The sequence below is a fragment of the Macrobrachium rosenbergii genome, chromosome 47, assembly GCF_040412425.1.
Source record: "Macrobrachium rosenbergii isolate ZJJX-2024 chromosome 47, ASM4041242v1, whole genome shotgun sequence".
Taxonomy (NCBI): domain Eukaryota; kingdom Metazoa; phylum Arthropoda; class Malacostraca; order Decapoda; family Palaemonidae; genus Macrobrachium; species Macrobrachium rosenbergii.
In genome coordinates this window covers 44,682,548-44,698,332 of record NC_089787.1, presented here as the reverse complement: position 1 = coordinate 44,698,332, position 15,785 = coordinate 44,682,548, and the positions used below count along the sequence as shown (strand labels likewise).

Genomic DNA, 15,785 nt, shown 5'->3' with positions numbered 1-15,785 from the left:
TTTATGGCATTGACACTCCCCTTAATCCAGTGACCTGAGACAGTGTTTTGGAATATAGTCCTATGAGACATTGGTTGAGTTTCTTAGTTGGAATTGCTGTCTACATATTTTACGTCATTCTTTGTCCGCGTCTATGAGACGAGTGTCAAAGGTTACTTATGATTTTTAAAAAGTGATGGTCAACCAACTTCCAGAAAGAACTATTATTCTCTCCTGTCATTTGTTGATTATTTTCAAGCAAGATATCATTTTTAGGCAGTCTTATATGTTTAATTAAAATCTTAAGGCAGCTCCTTTTGTAAAATCATCCAGCTGGTTATACACTTAAAAACAAAAAAGAGGAGTTTGTGGAGGATGTTTCTGATTTTAAGGCATTTTATAGAATAAGTATTTTGGATAATCATGGAGTAGTGAAGATGGCCTGATCATTTTATAAATAATTTGTTCCAAATTTAGGGTGATTCACGTGGAAATTTCAAGTTTACCAAAAGCAGATAATTTTTCTTAGATATATAGAGAAGATGAAACAAGCTTGCTTGGATTACTTAATAAGTTTACTGTTACATAAGAAAAACTGTTAAATCTTGAGGAATTGATGCTAATAATTGTGCATGAAGTACAGGTATGAACTGTAGAATGCAAATAGAATAGTACATTGGTCTGTGAACTTTAACTAATATTTCCACTTACAGTATGTCAAAAGCATAATTTTTTGAGGTTTGCCTTTGATTTGAAGATTTTATTTTTTGATTTGGCATTTCATTAAATTTAATACTAATACAATGCATGATTTGTGTGAAATTGACAGAGAAAAACGTGAGAAGAAGTCTCATTCTAAATCAAGATCTAGATCCAGATCTCCTCGTTCTCGATCCCAGTCTAAGGAAAAGTCTAAGTCAAGGTAAGCTGTTACAATGTATTTATTTTTTTAATTTACCTCACGGTTGCTGGATTTTTTTTTTTTTCACATTTAGCAGTAATGGCAGGTATTGTGAGGTTTAGAAGGGGTGTTTATATGTTTTTTGGTATCGTTTACAGTTAAGTATTGTACCATATCATAATTTTTTTATAGCTACATGTACTGTACTACTGTATTTTAAGAAAGTTACCAGTTGATTTCCAGTTACTAGAAGGTCACTGTTGGCTTTCAATATCTTTTCTAATAACATTTATTTTTAAAAAATAATGTATCACATGCCCAGTTGAGGTATTATCTGTACTTGAATAAGGCATTAGTTATCCCCTACTTTACTTTCTCTTCTTTAGGTCCCACTCAAGGAGCCGTAGCAGGTCACCAGACAGGGAAAAAAGCTACAGCAGATCCCGTTCACGAACTCCGAATGGGGATGCTGAAGACAATTAGTTTAGTAGGATTATATGTCTTTGATCAATAGGTATGGGTAGAAAGAGAAATAAGAAAATAAAATCATGATTCAGTATAAAGTTATTTTAATGTAGGAATTCAGTAGGATTAAGTGGTTGAGAAGGTTCTCACATTTTGGAAGGGCATCTTTCATTTGTTAAATATGTTGCTGTGGGTTGTGCTTAAGTACAGGGGTTTTGTTTGCTGAAGGTTGTGCTGTTTAATAATGAAGGGCATTTAATGTTTACTTTGAGTATATTGGGATGTAACAAAAGCTTTGGGCATTATTATCCCTCCATTTTATTTGAGAAGCCAAGGCACTGATCACTATTTTTATCATGAGAAGTCAAGGTTGCAACTGTGGAATAAATTAAAGTACATCATTTTTTAGTGTTCCAAAATTAAAATGCCATATTGGTGATGAACCTTAATAAAATGTTGTAGAAGTAGATGAGCTTTCAAGATTGTAGAACAATATTTTCAAGGAAAAGTTTATGCTTTTACCTACTTACTTTGGTCATTGATTATATAACTTGAACAGATTACCCAGAATAGTTAAGGCTAAAGTATGTTAGTTGTAAATACTTTAGGCTTCTGACTCAAAAATTTAGTTTAATAGTTTTATGAGCCACAGGTTCTGTAATGCATTTTGTGGATATCTGATACTTTACACATTAATATGGCTTAAAGACACACATTTAGAAATAACAGGCTTTTTGCAGTTTTTATTTTTTGAATTTGTGTATAAATGTGGTATATTAATTGCACACAGTTCTCTATACTGTATACCATGTTGTTTATATTGGTACAAATGAAGTCTGCTTTTTTTTTTCCAATCAGTTATCAGTCATGTTTTCATAATGTTAAGAGAATACATTACATTGTAGCTTTTGTCCAGGTTTAAGTACCCTTAGTTAGTTGCCAAAATGATTGCTTATTGCTGTATTGAGGCATGATTGAATATAATTTTGAGGTGGAGGTGTGCTGTTGAACATTTAATAAAAAAAACAAAAAGGGAAAAAAAAGGTGTGATAAATGGTCGAGAGTCTATTTTCATTCATGATTGAAGTGTACAGCTGGAAGTTGGATAGTGTGTGATTTTCAGATAACCAAATAAGCATGTGTATATTGTATTCTTTATACTCTTGTTTATATAGACTGATGGGCCCCTTTTATTGTCATTTGTAAGGTAGTCAACTTTTGTCTCAAGGAAACTAGGAACTATTTCAATATGATTTTTGTAAAGGCTTTTCGCCTCTTCTCAACTATTGTTACTACTACAGAATGAAAGTTTCACAATTTTACTGTCTGGGTGGGTAATGTTAATATTTTTTTCTTGAAATTTTTGTCACAGTAATAAATGGTTCATGGAGAATGTATGTTATTTATTCACCATTTTATAATGATGTTAGCCTCTTATTATTTTGTTTTTATTATTAATGTCTCTTGTCAAGAAACAGAACACTCAGAACTGTTGTACTTATGTTCTTGAAAACTACTGTACTTAGATTGTAATGTCATGGGGGATAGAATTTGGACAAATCCCTTTTTTTTATGTAAAGGATTTTTTTTTTTTTAAATATATTTTTTTCATAGAGATCCTGATCTTATCATCTGCTCTGACTTGTGCCTTTCTGACCAAAACTGAACAGAAGTAATGTTTACTTGTGAGTGTCATTGTAGCTGGATAACAGATACCCATTTGCCGCTATCTTGCTTTGTGTTAAACGACATGAACTTTTTTCTATTTATGAAAGGGAGTATTTAGTTTAATAATTGGAAAATGTTTTCTTGTAAATTCTTTAGCATTTTGGCCTTAGACTATGTTTTTATACATTTTTATAATGTAACTTAATTTTCATGAATATTATTATTGTAGTCACAGTTACAAAGTTGCATGCATTATCATATATCTGTTGGATACCCTAAAATGTGGTTCTTTTCATCCTTCAAGTCTGACCCCTGTGAGTGTATTGTAGTTCTCATAGATTTTTTTTTTTACTTTACCCATTTTAAATAAAAGCATTTTCCTTGTATGACTCCACAAAGATAATCGGTTCCAAGTAACCTTTTATATGATTTGTAGTCATCTTGGTAATATTTTTATCAGGTTTAGAAAATGAGTTATCCACAATGTATCTTATTCAGTCTATGCCTGAATTCCCATAGGGCCTAGGTCTTTATTTATTGTTGATTTGCCATGATTTTTAGTCTTGACCATTTGTTTTCTTCCTGCTGCTATCTTATGTACATTACTAGATTTTTACCTGAAAACCAGGTGCGTCATGGTCTTAGGAATCTTGCTAGGCCTTAGATTAGGATGTAGATATCTGTACTTAACTTATCCTTGTGGATGCATGATGATTCTGTCTGGTTGTGGTCCAGTTGGCTGCCTAAGATAGCTTTGAGATACATAGTGTCAGTCTCATTTGTATTTTACAGGTAAGGAAGTTCATAAAGTGTTATGGTTTTTGCAGTATTCAGTCTCCATTCTTTCAAATGAATACCATACTTTTTGGAAACTTGAATTTCAAATCAGTGGCCCCCATAGGTGTGTTCTATATGAATAGGTGTTTATCTTATGAATAATAATAATTTCAATTAAAAAATTCAAACCAGTTATCAGATAAGGGACTATTCTCTACATGGCTTACAGCATACATCACTGGGTTGTTGTAATCAGGAAAATGCTTAATATTTCAAACTGTATTGTTTAGTATAAATATGTTGAAAAATTTATGCACCCAGGCAGCATCCAACTTAAGAACACAAGTCATTTGGGAGTAAAATCCATCTTCCCCACAGACTCCTAAGACCTTTCCATTGGGTTGCGGGCTTCTAAGACCACCTACTCGGAGCTGTTACATAACTTGGGCTTACTTAGATGATCAGATCTAAATTAACTAGTCTCTCTCTCTCTCTCTCTCTCTCTCTCTCTCTCTCTCTCTCTCTCTCTCTCTCTCTCTCTCTCTCTCTCTCTCTCTCTCATCAGATGACACCTGTATGACCTTGAATATTTTTCTGGACATTTAATACAAGGAGGGGCTTTAGATTGGATGATGTGCATCTGCACCAGTAAAATTTGAGTAGTTGACATGGTCAGGTGAGGTGAAAGTCTGATATCAAGCTCTGGTCCTGCTGCTGGGTACACAGCTACAATCTTGATGCAGATGACCCTCAAGGTAGCAGGAGCATTGCATATATCAGTGCATAAGCTATAGGGTGGGCCATCTGAGAGGGATTTGTGTATCACTTAAATGTAGCTTCATGGTAGCCACAGGATATTTTCAAGGCAAACTTATCAAATCCCTAGAGAAACATTTAATGTACATGTTGAAGATTACTGTATGGAAATGGAAAATCTGGAGACCTGCCCCATTCAGATAATTTGGTCACATGTATGACTTGACCTTGTGCATATAAAAATGTGAAGATAAGATGCCTGACCCAACCCTGATTTATTTGACTCCCTTTTTTTTGCTACCATAATGATAATTCCTTATTAACAAGTTGGCCATTAAAAGGAATGTCTTTCAAGCAGATGAAAATGAGTAATTATTAATCCCCCAACATCTGACGAGAGACTGGACACATGCACACGCACGCACACATCCGAGAGAGCGGGAGTCAGCCAAAGAGATGTTATTCCCAGACCCCTCTCCCAAAATTTCCAAGGTCAAGACCATGGAAGAATGGGAAGGGGTAAAATCTTCCAAAGAAGAAGAAGCAACTGGAGGAAGATTGGACAAGGAAGAGGCAGAACAATGAGGAGTTTGAGAAGCATCCATCGAAGGAGGAGAGGAGGAGAGAACCCTTCCCAAGATGGCGCCTCCAACTTCCTGCTATGCTGCCTCTAACTGGCAAAGATCCTCCATTGCTCAGGAGACCAAGAACAACACTCAGGGCAATGATTAGTTACGTTCAAACAGTAGACCTGCATCTGCTGCAAGTAGAATGAGGATCAGTCTCAGACAAAGCAAGAAAATGAGAGGAAGGATAATTAGCAACTCCAGGACATTTTCTCTGAGGTTTTGGAGAAGGCTTAGATGACTTTTGGGTTTTCATAATCAAAGGCCAAAACACAAACACAAAAACACCCAATATAGCACTATATCTTTACGTTAAGACTGCAGGTTTGTTAGCTATGAAAAATATAAATTAATTAAAAATTTTTCATTTGTCTCCAACAGATTGAGTACTCTGTTTGCCAGCTGCTTTCAGACTAGCCGAGGTACTATACATTGGAGAATTCAGAGGCTACTTGTCTGCAGTATCTCACCAGGAAACATGTTTTAGAGCAGTATATCATAGCCAGTTGATCCTACACGTATACAAACCCTCTGTCTTTACATATGGGATTTATTTTCAGCGTGAGCTGGAGTCGGCCATTTAACTTAAAACAAAGTGGATATTGGTAGTTGGCTACTGACAGAAGGGGAGGAATCCCTCCCATCCAGATGGTACACATTCACTTTACTTATTGGCTGCGTCTGAGACAGATGCGTCTCCTCTACTGCCTGCAGTTCAGCTTAATTCGTTATTATTCTTTATTCTTTTAATTTCAGAAGGTAATTTTGTTTTGAGATATAGTATATTGCTTATATTAAAATAATGCAACAAATTCTAATCTGTTACATTTTGCTATTTTTGCTCTTTCTTGCTGCTTAGTTATTCCTACACAGTTACGCTATGTAGTTGTTTTCTATTCTTTAGCCTATGAGCCTCTCTTTGATTCCCTCTCTAACTTGGTTTTGCCTTTTTGGTATATTGCAAACCCAGCTTGGTCTTATCCTTGGTATTTGTTCTGTTATATTTTTTTTCTATTACGCTCCCAAGGAGAGAGTCCTGTTGCTCGCCACCAACTATTCTATTTTTAGACATCTTCTCAACCTCGTTATATTGAACATCCTTATTCTACTTCCTTTTTTCTGTTTGTTTACAATTGTTTTCTCTGAATAAGCCAAATTTTTCTTCTGACCACACAATTACTTGCAAAAGTTGTAATGTTTTAGTTTTTAAGATGATGTAGAGACTGAGAAACATCGAGACGGAGGAGGGTTCTCTCGCGTCAGTGTGGTGGTTTCGTAACCATCGTATGAGACTTCTGCTTGCCTTCCAGCATGGATCCCCCTTTCTTGTCAAGTTGTCACTAGGAAGAATGGAGGTTGATGTTTCAGGTCCTTTAGACAGTTTCCGATTTCAACAAGTCATCTCCAAGACCAGTAGCTGGTTATTGCTCTGTCTCAGGGGTGGGGGAGAGTTGGGTGTTTCTATGCTCCCTCCCCTCCTCTCGTTCCTGTTTTGAAGGATGAGAAGTCCCAGGAAGCTTTCCTTGATGAAGCTCCTTCTCCTCCCTCACTTTTTTCATCATCGTATAATGTATCACAGTTTCTTGGCCTTCTTTCTACCCTTCTGGAGGAAGACAACTCACCGTTGAGCTGCAGCCAACAAGCCGTGTTCAGCCAGTCATTTCGGTTCAGGTTTGGGTGCTTCGTTACTGTGGGTCATAGCTTCAAGAGTTACTTCACCCCCCACCCCCCGCGCCTTCGATGTTGTATTTGCAGAAGTCAAGCTTTCTCCTTTGTCTTTGCTGTAGGCCACAGTTATGTCCTCTCCAGATATTCCTCCCTCACCATGCGTCTACCATCAGTGCTCCTCATGCCCAGATCGTCATCTTTCCTTTCCTTCCATTGTCCTTCAGGACACGGACAATCATTTCTTCAGTGCCAGAGTAGTTCCTAGCGTACTAGGACTTCTCTTCCCTGCTTTTTCCTTTGAGAACAGTTCCTGGTTGCCATTTTCAGCGATGCCACTGCATTTTCCGGACGTCTAAGCTGAAGATACGCTCTCCAAGGAAGGATGAATTCATAGCTGTGCAATGTTGCATGACCTAGTTTTTTGCCTCGCGTTGTACGAGGAAGAAGAGACAGACTTGGGTTAAGCAGATGTAGCCTTACCCTTGTCACAATGTTGCATGGCCATGATTTTTTTTTTTTTGACGTTACTGCAGTTTTCCCAGTATCCTTAGTCAAGATTCGCTCTGCAAGATGAAAATACACGTCCATGCAGATGTTGCACGTCCTTGTAGATGTTGCACATCTGTGCAGATGGTGCACGTCCATGCAGATGTTTTGCTGACATCTACAATTGTTGCACAATCAAGATACAACACTTTGGATGTTTTCACTGTTTTCTTCCATCCCCAGTCTATGGACATAGACTTATAGTTTCTTTTACTTATCCTTTGTGAGTGTCAAGTATGTGGATGTTTCTTCATTACTTCACATTCCCGCTCGAAAACGTTGCCACGGCAGGGCACGTTTGGGCCATGCCCCCATCCACGTTCATGTGGAGGTTTAGAGAAGAACGAGACAGCTCTACCTTGTAAGAAGAGTCGCCTGGTGAACGAGATTGCCCTTCTGAGAGCAATTCTACCTCCGTGTTCGGGCGAATGGCATCGACGGTGCCACCGTGAAGGTCATTCATCATTCATTGGTGGGACTTCCTTGAACATCTGGAACACAGCAACCACCTATGTTTGTGTGAATAGTGGGCTTGTCTTCCTCTCCTGTTCATGTCTGTGAGTTTGCAGTCATGTCTGAGTGAAACTGTGTTCATCTATGGGGACTCAGCAATATCCTGGAGCAGCCAACGTCCATTTCCAGGAATGACCTCATGCAAATGAACTGGATCGTTCTCCCTGACCCTTACGACTGTTGTCGAATGAGTGGCATCCTTTCACGACTGTGTCCATCCACATGTACTTCAACATTATACAGGTAGGATAGGAATTTTAGTTTGTTTGTTCCTACTCAAGTTGGTTGTTCCTACATGTATATAAATACATATGGGAAAATATTCCCATACATAAAAGTCTAATTGTTCCTACTAAATCTTGGTGTTATCATAAGATGAAGACGTAGGCCACAGCCACGAGAAGACGAACCAATGGCCCTATAGGAGATGACATCGGTCTGAGAACAGCTTCAGCTGACCTCGTCTAATCGAGACCGTTCTCGACATCATGTCTAAGGGGCAGCTTCAGCCTTCGGTACTTGTACAGTGTTGTCTCCTCTTTCCACAGATCATCTGTGGCCTTCATCAACTGTCGATTCTTCGGATTGGCTCAAATATATTCTGCTCCTCCCTCTCTGGTTCCCTTGTCCTCTCTCAGTGACTTAGTTGTATCATCAGCTGGAGTCATTTGAAGTCAATGCATCAAGTGTTCGAGACTTGTGACCAGCGATTGGTTTGTGGGATATATAGGGAACCAAGACTGTGCCAGGTGGAAACGTAAGAGCTAGGATCGGTCCTCTCTTTTTTTCAAGTCACCCTTGGAACAATATGTTCTGGAATTAGTCTTAGCCAATGGCCTTTGCTCAACTAAGTTTTGCAACAGATTGGAAAGGTGCCAATGATTTCTTTGGTCCCTTTGGATCATAGAACATCTTAGGCATCCCTTTCAACTCCTCCCCTTAACTGGATGTGAAGTGAGGCTAAGAAGGAGGAATAAGATGCTAAAACTCCTTTCCTCCTCACATGTGGCATCTGGTGGGGAGTGCAGTTAGACTTAAGGATTATTTTACTGTGACTGGATCCTGGATAGTAGATGTCCTTCGGTAGGATATCAACTTCCCTCCGAGTTCCTACCACTTCCCATTAATAATCCGGTCCACAAGTTTCTTCCAGCTTGTTGAAATTTCTTCCCCTGCAGGGAAGTTAAAAGGTTATACTGTATGAAAACGTTTTGGCAATTGTACTGTACAACCTGGTTCCTGGTTTCTACACCTGTAGGGTGACAGGTATTTAGAAATCAGTCGTAGATCTTTCTTGCCTGACCTGTTTCAACAGCCCAGGTTCAAGACAGAAATGACGTTCTGTTCTTGCAGCCATCAAGGAGTCAGACTTTATTACTTTGTTGGCTTGAGGGACGAGTATTTCCGAATACTTAACCATCAATCCTTCCTCAAGTTCCTCTGCTTCATTTCCGGGGAGTCTTCACGCCTCTTCAGAGCAGACGGCTCTGTGCTTAACTGTTGTTTGCTTCCAGCCTCTCCACAAGTTTTTCATTTGACTTCACCTTGGCTTCAACTAGGGCACCTTCATGTAGGGTATGTCTCCTGATGTTTAAGTCTCTAGGACAGGCAGACTTCTTGGTTTTGGTCACACCCTGAGAGTTACATATTTCCAGAGAAGTCCGATCTCTCACCCAAGCAAGAATAGTATCAGCAAGGCTAACAGATCTAGTAGCTAGGTTGTCTTTTTCTTGGCAGGGGCAACCAGCTCAGCAGTTGCAAGTCCTGCTTGATCACCTGTCACAACCAGGGAGGCCAGTCCTTCATGGGCAGTTTCTCCTTCATTCCCGTCATGCAGATTGAGGGAGCTCGGGTGTTCAAGAGGGTCTCCCTATTCCTTCCCATCCTCTCAGAGAGGTGAGGCAGGACTTAGCTTAATGGTTAGATGACAAATATCTCTTTGGAATGTTGTTACACACTTCCCATCCAGGGATACTTCTTGCTTCAAGCATCAACTGGAAGGCAGTCGCCTGCACTTAAAGAGGTTATGTTAGGTACTTAACCTAAAAGCCTAGCCTAACTAATTCTAGCCTAACCTTATCAAACTTGCACTTCAATACCCTGGAATTTGTGCCTCATGGCATCAACTGGAAGGTAGTCACCTGCTCTTCGAGGGGCTTCGTTGGGTTATGTTAGGTTGGGTACTTAACCCAACCTAGTTTAGCCTAAACTAAACCAAGCCTAATCTGCACCCCAATAACCTGGATCTAACTAGCTCTTCAAGCCTCAGGATCTGAGGATAGGGACTCTGTAGCATTGTTAAGGAACGGTACCACAGAAATTCCTTAGTCAACATGGGGGGCGGGCTAGTGTCTTATCATCTCAATTGATGGTGTGGGTACATGAGTGTCCAATAGCACAGCGGTCAACCAGAGCCATTCCAGGATGATGGATGAATGACAGACAAGTTCAGTCAGTAGGGTCAGTGTTAGTGACAATTGGTCTTGACACCTAGATGTTTCAAAGAATTGCTTGATCTAGGAAGATGGTCAGGTTAGTCCTTCAATCTCGACACACCGAAGCTGTTACTGTTCTGCTCTGTCTTTATGGAGCATGGGCATAACAGCCATCGACCATAACATTGAAAACGCTTCTCGTCCAGTCAGCATAGTTTAGCAATGATTGGGTTCGGTCAGTACTTGGATAGGTGACCTGGGGACACCGGATGCTGTTGATGTCTAGGAGGAATCTTTCGCATCCATGGTTAGAAATGTTGGGGCTAATCAGTACTTTGATAAGTAACCTCCCAGGAGCTTCAGATGCTGTTGGTGTCTAGGGGACGTCTTTCACATCCATGATTCAAGTCTTGGGCCTACAACTTCCCGTTGTTCTGCCTGATTCATCAGATCAACAGTATATGAGCATTGTTTCTAAGGACCCTAAAGGCTACCACGTGCCCGAAAGCCTTTTGCGTTACTACTTATGATTTCACCTCCAAACTAGCGCCTACAACTTGTATGATTCTGACTCAGCCAAGAAGTGGTGTCTAGGATCTCCATTTCTTTTGACTTTGTGTATGATCAAACAGATGTACTTCACAGCTGACATGGTAGACAACAATACATTCTGAGCGAGATTTCATAAGTTCAGGGGCATTGGTCTGCCCCCTAGCATTCAGGAAGAACCCATCAGACAGGTACTGTGCTAAAGACAAGAATGCGGTCACAACAGACCACATTCGCCTCCTTTTTACCCTTGGCACATTACCCATAGATCCTGAGACTTTTTCCTTGGATTCTGTGGAGGCTGCTCAACAGTCATGTGGATCTCCCAGCTCTTGAGGACAGGTAGCATCTTGCCTAACGTGTACGGCTGCAAAGAGGTGGTGTGTGTCCTACCTTCTCTTTTATACGTTTCTAAGGGACGGCTAGCAAACTGTCTTGCTGGTCGGGTGTGCATGCAGGTGTTCCGGATGACTGAGTACCTTTCTGTAATCTAGCTCTTTTTAGATTAATAATTGCAACTCCTACCCTCTCTCTAGCAAGGTGAGAGAGGAACTGGCAATGAACAGACCTGCTGGTTGTTATCTTCAGCTCTATTGTCTCCAGCAATACAGGTTCATCCAAGCCTACCTTCAAATCAGTAAACATAACACATGTTCAACAGATCAGAGGCATGGGTTTCCTTCCTTTGATCTTACATGACCAGGAATGGGGCCCCAGGTGAGGCGAACTACCAGTCAGTTTAGAGATTTGCTCAGAATCCTCCCACCAAGGAGTAAGTCTTCCATATGTAAAGACCGAGGGTTTGTATACTTGTAGGAACAAATGACAGATTTTTTAAGTAATAAGTATTTTTCCTAGCATACAAACCTGAGGTCTTTATGTAAATGGACCACCTCTAGCCACCCCTGCTTCCTGGGCCAAAAGATAAAGTAAATGCACATGATCTGGATGGGAGGGATTCCTTCCCTTCTTTTGGTAGCCAACTACCACTATCCACCTTGTTCTAAATTAAACTGCCAGCTCCAGCTTACGCTGAAAGTAAATCTCATATGTAAAGACAGATGGTTTGTGTGTTAGGAAAAATACTATTTACTTTAAAAATTTGTCATTTCAAGGAGATTAAGACCATGAAAAGGACAATAGTTTACAAATCATAATCCTACCTTCTTAAACATTTTGAGGATCCGAAGGGAGAAACCAGTGACTTGACACCCCTGAATATGACAGAAACTACAGACAATGAAGCCAGTCAAAACTGTCAGTTAGAGACGAAAATTAGCCCCTCTGTTGCGCACCTTGGTACTGTCACTAGCCAGGAAGAAAGCAGAGTAGAACCAGAAATTCCATAGCTGCCACACACAACGAAAGAATGACACCTGCTGACCAATAGAAATTTATCACTCCTTTGAAGACATCTTTCACATTTGTCCTTTGAATACGAACCTGTGCCTTCATAGATGGAGTACTTGGTGCAAAGCACACTGCAGCTGTCTGCCGACTTAAAAACAAATGGCTAACAAGGAGGCCTATGAGTCACCTGTAACTTGAGCTGCGTTACCTCTCCCATTTTGTTCCCAGCTGTCTCGTGCTAGTTGAGATTTGCTTTTGTGTGTCTTGTGTTCTTGCCCTTTGTTTGTTTTCACTGAAGCATCTTGCCCTTCCTTTGTGGTGGCTGTATATTGGCCTGTGTTTGTTATTTTTTAAATGTAATACTGAATTAAAAATGTTTTTGAGTCATTTTTCTCACTCAGGTGTAGTACTAATGGAAACAATGGAGGTATGATGTGAAGAGAGGGATCATTCTGATGTAAAAGTTTGGCTGCATTTTCAGGAAAGTGCTTTAGGTGAAGAGTGTGGGAACTAAACAGGCACAGTGGGTGCCTGATGAGAGAGTGATAAAAAGGTTTTGATACAAGTGCACACTTACTTTACTCAGATGGGGGCTGCAGTGTTTGGAGAAGCATAAGCTCAACCATTGTTTGTGAAAAAAAATGCAGTGTAGGGCTGAACTGTTGGTGGAACTTGGTATGCAGTCAGGTGTAGCAGTGCTTGTGAACAAGCATGAGTTGTTACTATATTGGTGCAAGTGTTGACAATTATTGAGGTGTTACAGCAAGCTGCAAGTGTTGACACATTGGATGGTTGATAGTTTGCTTGCAGTGCTTGAACATCAAATTCATGGATTGAACTTAAGGTTTCATACAAATGCTCTCTGCAGTAATATTGATGTTAGCTTTATAAGCACTTGCATTGACACAGTTGCAAATTACTGCAACCCAAATGAACTATCATAAGATTGTTACAACATAATTTGCTTGAGATAGGTTTATAGGGTGGTTTTACAAGTTGGGTGATAAGGTCACGGACTGAAGTCTTTTGGCTGTTCTAGTTATGAGAAAATTACCTTTAGGTTAAGGTAAGCATGATGGCCATCACAATTTAAATAGCAGGGAAATTATTGATTTTTCTTAGGAGGGCTACTTACTGATTAGGCAGCTTTGTTTAGGAAGGCATTGTTTGCAGGAATTTAGAGAATTAACCTGTGCTGACTGAAGATTTTGTAAATAACACTTAGCATTAAATAAATCTTACCATATCAAATTCAACACGTGGAGCCGAAATCATTCACATAAAAATTACACCATTTTTGTTGAGTCTCACTGTGCGAATAGAATTTACCAAACAGCATAGCTGAGAGATATTACAATAATTCCTTAAAGAGGAAACATGAAGGAATTACTCAGATTCATCTGTGGTGGACCAAATTGGGTTCATCTGTCTTAGGGTTAGACTTTTTTTTTTTTTTTCTCCATTCCACCACTACTAAGAGATGATGGTAGATTGGTGACTAGCCCTAAGGAAAAGGCTGAACTGCTTCTGTGACAGTTGTCATCCTGAACCTATTACAAAGTTTGCATTTTGCTCTAAGGATGTTAAGAAAATTCTTGATAATCTTGATAGTTGGGATGGAGAAGATACTGATGGTTTCTTTTTGTTTTTTCAAAAAGGTTTCTAGTGTTGTCTCCCAAGATTGGAGTGGGTGGATACATTTAGATTTACTTAAATGGTATGGGCAGGCTTTGAGTTACAACGGGGTTAGGTTCTTGCATGCATGTCAAAAGTCTAATTTTGATGTAAATCAGTTTGCAGTTCAGTCTATAGGTGTATATAGGCTACCCCATAGCCTACCTCCTGTTTCCTATAGCTTACCATGGTTTTATTACCATGAATATATTTTTATGCAGTAACTTTATCATTCTTTACAATAATTACTACATATATTCTTTTGTTTTACTTATATTTCAGCAAACTTGCCTTTTTAAATTAACAAGTGTTGCATCATTCACATTGTGCTGTTGACTAGACTCTTAGTATGTTGGTTTTTAAGAAATGTATTAAAAAGGTAATATTAATCTTCTGTTTTATTGAAATCATTGAGTTCCCATTTCACATTGTAATATTGCATATGTAACCTAATCTTTGTTTACAGCTACAGTACTTTATTAACTTTATATCATATTGTACTTAAATAGGCGTGAAGACCAACTTATGAACATTTCATGATACCAACAGCCAACAGCCATTTGGAATATAGCCATTTGCATTTTAAGTCAGCAGACAGCTGCAGCGCACTTTGCGCTAAGTACTCCATTTATGAAAGTGTAGGTTCGTATTTGCTCCAGAACAAATGTAAAGATTTCTTCAAAGGAGTGATGAATTTCTATTGGTTAGAGAGTCTAACTCGTTGACTGTGTATGTGGCAGCTAGGGTATTTCTGGTTCTATTCTGCTTTCTTCCAGGTTAGTGACAGTACCAAGGTGTGAAACAAAGGGTGTGATTTTCGTCTAGCCGACAGTTTTGATTGGCTTCATTGTTGTAGCTTGTCATATTCAGGGGTGTTCGGTCTCCTGTTTTCCCCTTCAGATTCTTAGAATTTTGAAGAAGGTAGGATGAAGTCCATGTTCTTTGCATGCTATTTGCAATCTGTGGAACTGGGCTTCTGTATGCAAAATCTCTGTACTTTCTAATAATTCATCCAGTGTCAGTTTACAGTCATGAACTTCTACATTATGTTGAAATATTGCCCCTTGGTTGTGGTTAAGTGTACCTTAGTTTAACCAGACCACTGAACTGATTAACAGCTCTCCTAGGGCTGGCCCGAAGGATTAGATTTATTTTACGTTACTAAGAACCAATTGGTTACCTAGCAACGGGACCTACAGCTTATTGTGGAATCCGAACCACATTATAGCGAGAAATGAATTTCTACCACCAGAAATAAATTCCTCTAATTCTTCACTGGCCAGCCGGAGACGCAAACTCGGGCGTAGCAGAGTGCTAACCAACAACACTACCAACTCGCCCAACGAGGAACTCCTTGGTTGTGGTTGTCTTACAATCCTTTCACAGAGTGGTAGTGGTACGACTTATGTAGCAGTTGTTGAGGGCTTGACATGTCCGTTTGGAATATTTAAATGTATATACTACATTGGTTGACTCCCACATCTCTTGAACGGTGGTACTATACTCGTACGGAGACAATATCATTATGATTTGTAGACAATTGTCCTTTTCATGGTCTTAAACTCCTTAAATTTGCTTGATATACTGCTCTAAAATATGTTTCCTGGTGAGATACACATCGTCACTGTGGTGTTGGCATACAATCCAAGCCTTTTCATGTGCAACTTTCTATTATACTGCAGATGAGTAGCCTCTGAATCCTCCATTGGAGGCAAAAGAGCTCTGACCCACAGATCAGGGCATTCACCTCCCCCAAAACACCATGAACTAACCAAGACCACGGGAACTTGTATGACGTCCGCTTTTCCAGTGCTTTCCCTAAGGAAAGCCCTGTAGACATCATCATGGGCAGCTGAAAAATCTGAGATTGTTATGCTC

The 15,785-nt window shown here is 39.5% G+C and overlaps 1 protein-coding gene across 6 annotated transcripts in view; it reads left to right on the top strand.

Moving 5' to 3' along the window:
* The window catches only part of LOC136830820 (serine-arginine protein 55-like), a 193,762-nt gene extending 191,024 nt beyond the window's left edge, over positions 1-2,738 (top strand). For all 6 annotated transcript variants that reach the window (XM_067090769.1, XM_067090771.1, XM_067090773.1 and 3 more), the window contains 2 exons: positions 809-901; positions 1,267-2,738. In XM_067090769.1, coding sequence (XP_066946870.1) covers positions 809-901; positions 1,267-1,363 — 190 coding nt within the window. In that variant the 3' untranslated portion in view covers positions 1,364-2,738. The remainder of the gene's footprint in view (positions 1-808; positions 902-1,266) is intronic.
* The last annotated feature ends 13,047 nt before the right edge of the window (positions 2,739-15,785 follow it).